The sequence below is a fragment of the Phalaenopsis equestris genome, unplaced genomic scaffold (assembly GCF_001263595.1).
Source record: "Phalaenopsis equestris unplaced genomic scaffold, ASM126359v1 Scaffold232292, whole genome shotgun sequence".
NCBI lineage: Eukaryota > Viridiplantae > Streptophyta > Magnoliopsida > Asparagales > Orchidaceae > Phalaenopsis > Phalaenopsis equestris.
In genome coordinates, this window is record NW_018250260.1 from 149942 (window position 1) to 153919 (window position 3978).

Here is a 3978-nt window from a genome sequence, read left to right on the forward strand (position 1 = left end):
AAAATTGGGATCAAATTGGAGGACATTTGGGGTGAATTGGGGTAATTGGGTCTTTAAAGGTAATTTGAGGTTTTTTTTGTCAAAATGGGTCAAACTGGTAAAATTGAGTTCAATTGAAGGGTCCAAATTGGTTTTGGGGACATTTGGAATGATTTTGAAGGTTTTGGAAAAGTTTGGGCCACCAAGGGTATTTTGGCAATTTGAGGGGTATTTTGGTAATTTTGGTAATTTTGGGAGGTTTTGGGCAATTTGGGTCGTTTCAAATTGTTTGAGATGATTTTTGAAATTTAGGTATTTTGAGTGAAATTAGGAATTTTGGATTTTCATGGGCAATTTGGTAAATTGGGTAGATTTGGGGGCAAAAGGCTAAGTTTGGTATTTTGATGAAAGTGAGATTCCAACCACCCTATTTGAGCTATGGGCCAATGGAATTCTCTACTTTAGGTCCTCCATGTACTGGTCTTAGTTAGACCCTAGCCTAGGGCTGGTCGGTCTAGGGGACCATCAACATGAGTCTCCGAAAGAGTTAAGAGGTCAAAGTTAGTTAGGCCTAGGCTTAAGGTAGTGAGTGGAAGTGTAATGTACACGTGTGTGAGTGAGAGCAACCAACACCACAGCACCAGAGGGTTAACTTTAAGACCAAGAAATCCTATGGGAACTTTCCTTCAGCTCCCCTATACTGACCCCACCTACTAGTGCTAGAGGTTATGACCAATATGTGGGACTTCAAGTTGAGCAGAGAAGAGTTTAGAATTTCTAATAGTGAGGGTTCATTCCTAGTCCTCTTGGAATAGTCAACAGGAAAGTTCAATGGCTACAACCTAAGCTACTAAAGAGAAAAAACTAGACCTCAACCAAAAGTGATGTCAACAAACTTAGATCTTCGTGACCATCTAAAAAAGTTTTTAAGTTGATTGTTCATGAATAGGTATAGAGGCAAGAAAACACACAAGAAGGGCACATGTCCACCCTGCTGTCCATCTCATGGTGGAGCACATTGAGTCACACGGGTGTGTCGCATCCTTTGAATCCTTTACCTATGTTTTAATCGACCGCCACCTTTATCTATTTGGCTTCTTTGCCACTTTGTTCTTTCATTTTTTCCACATGCCCACTACCATTGGGTTTCCTTTTCTCCTTTACATCCTTAGAAGGGAGAAATTTTCTAGTTAAAATTTGATAGGACTTCCTCATAGCCACTTCATTCATCACCTCAACAAAAAGCCTTCTTGCACTCGTCATAAATATCTTTCTTAATTGACTGAAAGACAGAAAGTTGAGAAAAGTGATGTAAGAAACTAATAAAACTAATTACATGTTATTTAGGAGGAATGCGGGCACTGAAAAATTGGCAGTTCAATTATTAAAAATACTTATTACACTACAAATAAGTTAACTTTTTAGCATTTAATTTTCTTATTCTTATCGCAACAATCACTTTCCATGAGTAACAAAATCGAAAAACTAAATATATACATAAGAAATATGCATGCACAAATCTTAAGGAAATCCAACGGGTCTCGCTTACAAACATTAAATGATAGTGTATTGATATAATCAAAAGCTGAAAACATCAAGTGTGTTTCTTTAATAGAAACTTTAAGTAAACAGAAAAGAAGCACAATCGAATGAAGAAAAAGAAAGAGCCCAATCCAAGGGACAGTTGTCCATGATTAGATTCCTTAGTTAATCCTGTAACTCCTCATAAATTTGACAAAAGGCCTCTAACAGAAATCTTTTCTGACCCTTTGAGAATGCTCCGTGTCTAAGGAAAGTTTCTTATTAAATTATGGTGGTGCACCTTTTGTCAACGACCTAATTCATTGTAACGACATATAGTCTCTTCTCAGAATTCTTTCCTCAGAGAGCAAACCAACAACCTTTTGGCCAACCAAATGTCAAATGTTTGTAGATCAACCAAAGGCTTCACAGAGCGATAAGGTTATCAGGTCATCAGATGCCCCCATTTCAAGCAGTTTTGAATAGCAAATGGTGCTAAAGTCGGTTTTGAGTACAAAAGAGTGTTGAAGTCGGTTACAATATGAAAATGTGTCATAATACCTTACAATGACCCTATTAAAATAGAGACAAACATAAATTTTTACATGGGGTTCCCCTCAATCTATGAATAGGGGGTAATTTCTACAAAGAAGGACTATTGATTTACTCTATTACAATTATTGTTGTGCACCGTTTTTCTCTTTCGTTGTTTTTCTCCTTCGTCTTACACTATATGCCTTGGGTATGATTTACAAGACATATCTAGATTCGAGAGTTTTTGTAAAAGATTTTAATTAAACATTGATTATTTTAATATTATGATTGAAATAAGTTATTAAATTAAATGCAATTAAATTAAATAATGTATACTTATGTATAATTAATTATTAATCAAAATAATTAATTATTAACAAACAAGTTAATAAACTAATTAGTTGTTAAGAAACAATTTAAGATTAATTAATTATTAATTTCAATAATTTATATATAATAATTTAAATTTTAAAATGTATTTTATGCTTGAATTAATTATTAAATTATTACATATAAATTCATTTAATTTACATTTATTTGATAATAGAATAATTAATCTTTAATTTTTAATCAATTAATTTAAAAAAATTAACTTGAATGAAAATAAATTAAAATTATAAACCTATCTCACATTCTCCTGTTTCCACCCAAAATCATCGGAAATCATCGATTTTGTGATTGAACCCTCGCGATACATTCCCGATTACAGCAAACCGGGCAGATAGCTCCCATATTTCCTCATGTTTAGTTCTGCTCCAACCTAAAATCATAGAGAAAGGTAACCTCACATTTTACTATTCGCAGGAAGCGCTCGTCCCGAAGTTAAACTGCAGCTCAAAGTTAGATCCACCAATTACAAATTTAATAAATTTTGAATTTACCGATGAAGTCTGCAAAAACTCGAATTTAAGGACAAGATCGACGAAATCTAGATTTACAGCATTCCACCATCCACGTATTTTATCCAAAAACATCGTCTGGAATGCTTGGTAAATATGGCATAATTGGTAAATATTAATGTTTCAACACCATGTAAATGACAATAAATTGACTAAGTTTTTTATTTATTAATATTATGTTTTTTAAAAATTGGTTTTTGCATGTATAGCGCACAACTTTTTAAAAAGTACAATATAAAGTGCCATATAAATATGAGTTTTGATGTAAGAAAAAAAATAATGTCAAAATAAAAAATAAATAAAATATACGCCGATCAAATCGGATCCTAAGCTGCCGTGAAGCCGATCTCCGCAGGAACCACTCCCACTCTCCATAATGTTCTCTATAAAAGCCAGTCTCGCTTTCATTTACTCCGTAAGTCTTCAGCTAAAAAACTGAGAGCGAGTGAGAGAGAGAGAGAGAGAGAGGGAGAGAGACATCCTTATGATTAGCAAGATGCGCGGCTTTATGTTGTTGTCCATGAAGATCGTTGGAGCCTCTGCTGCAGTCTTGACATCAGCGGTGGCTCTTTGGTTTGCTACCCCGCCGGTAACCGAGTTTCTCGCCGATGAAGGCCCTCTTTTGTACAAATCCATAGCCGCCTGGCTGACTCCGCCCTATCTCTACTTCATCATCAACGGAATCATAATCTCCATCGCTGCCACCTCCCGGTTCCAGAAGACAGTTGCTGTTGTTGGCCACCCCACTGTTGGCGCAACCCTATACGCCCCTTCATCCTCGATTTCAGTTCAGCCAGACCAGCCCGCGCAGGTGGATTACATTTCTAAGTTTACTGAGGATACGAATTTATTGCCAGATTTCCTCGCTCCGGCCGTTGGCCTTAGTAAAGTTACGTCGTTATCGGATTCTGTTGCCGAGACGGAGTTAGAAGAGGAATTTGTGATATCGAGGTCAAGCTGCTCTCCGAAGAGGAGGGGATCAAGTGAGAATCTGCAGAAGAAATCAGCTTCCGGTGCTGGAGGTGGCGCGGCGTCTCGGGCGGCC

General features: G+C 36.5%; 1 protein-coding gene across 1 annotated transcript in view; it reads left to right on the plus strand.

The window, feature by feature from the left end:
• Positions 1 to 3249: 3249 nt before the first annotated feature.
• Positions 3250 to 3978, plus strand: part of LOC110038236 — a 1689-nt gene continuing 960 nt past the window's right edge. The window contains exon 1 of the mRNA XM_020743005.1: positions 3250 to 3972. Within this exon, the coding sequence (XP_020598664.1) occupies positions 3418 to 3972 (555 nt within the window). The 5' untranslated portion in view covers positions 3250 to 3417. The remainder of the gene's footprint in view (positions 3973 to 3978) is intronic.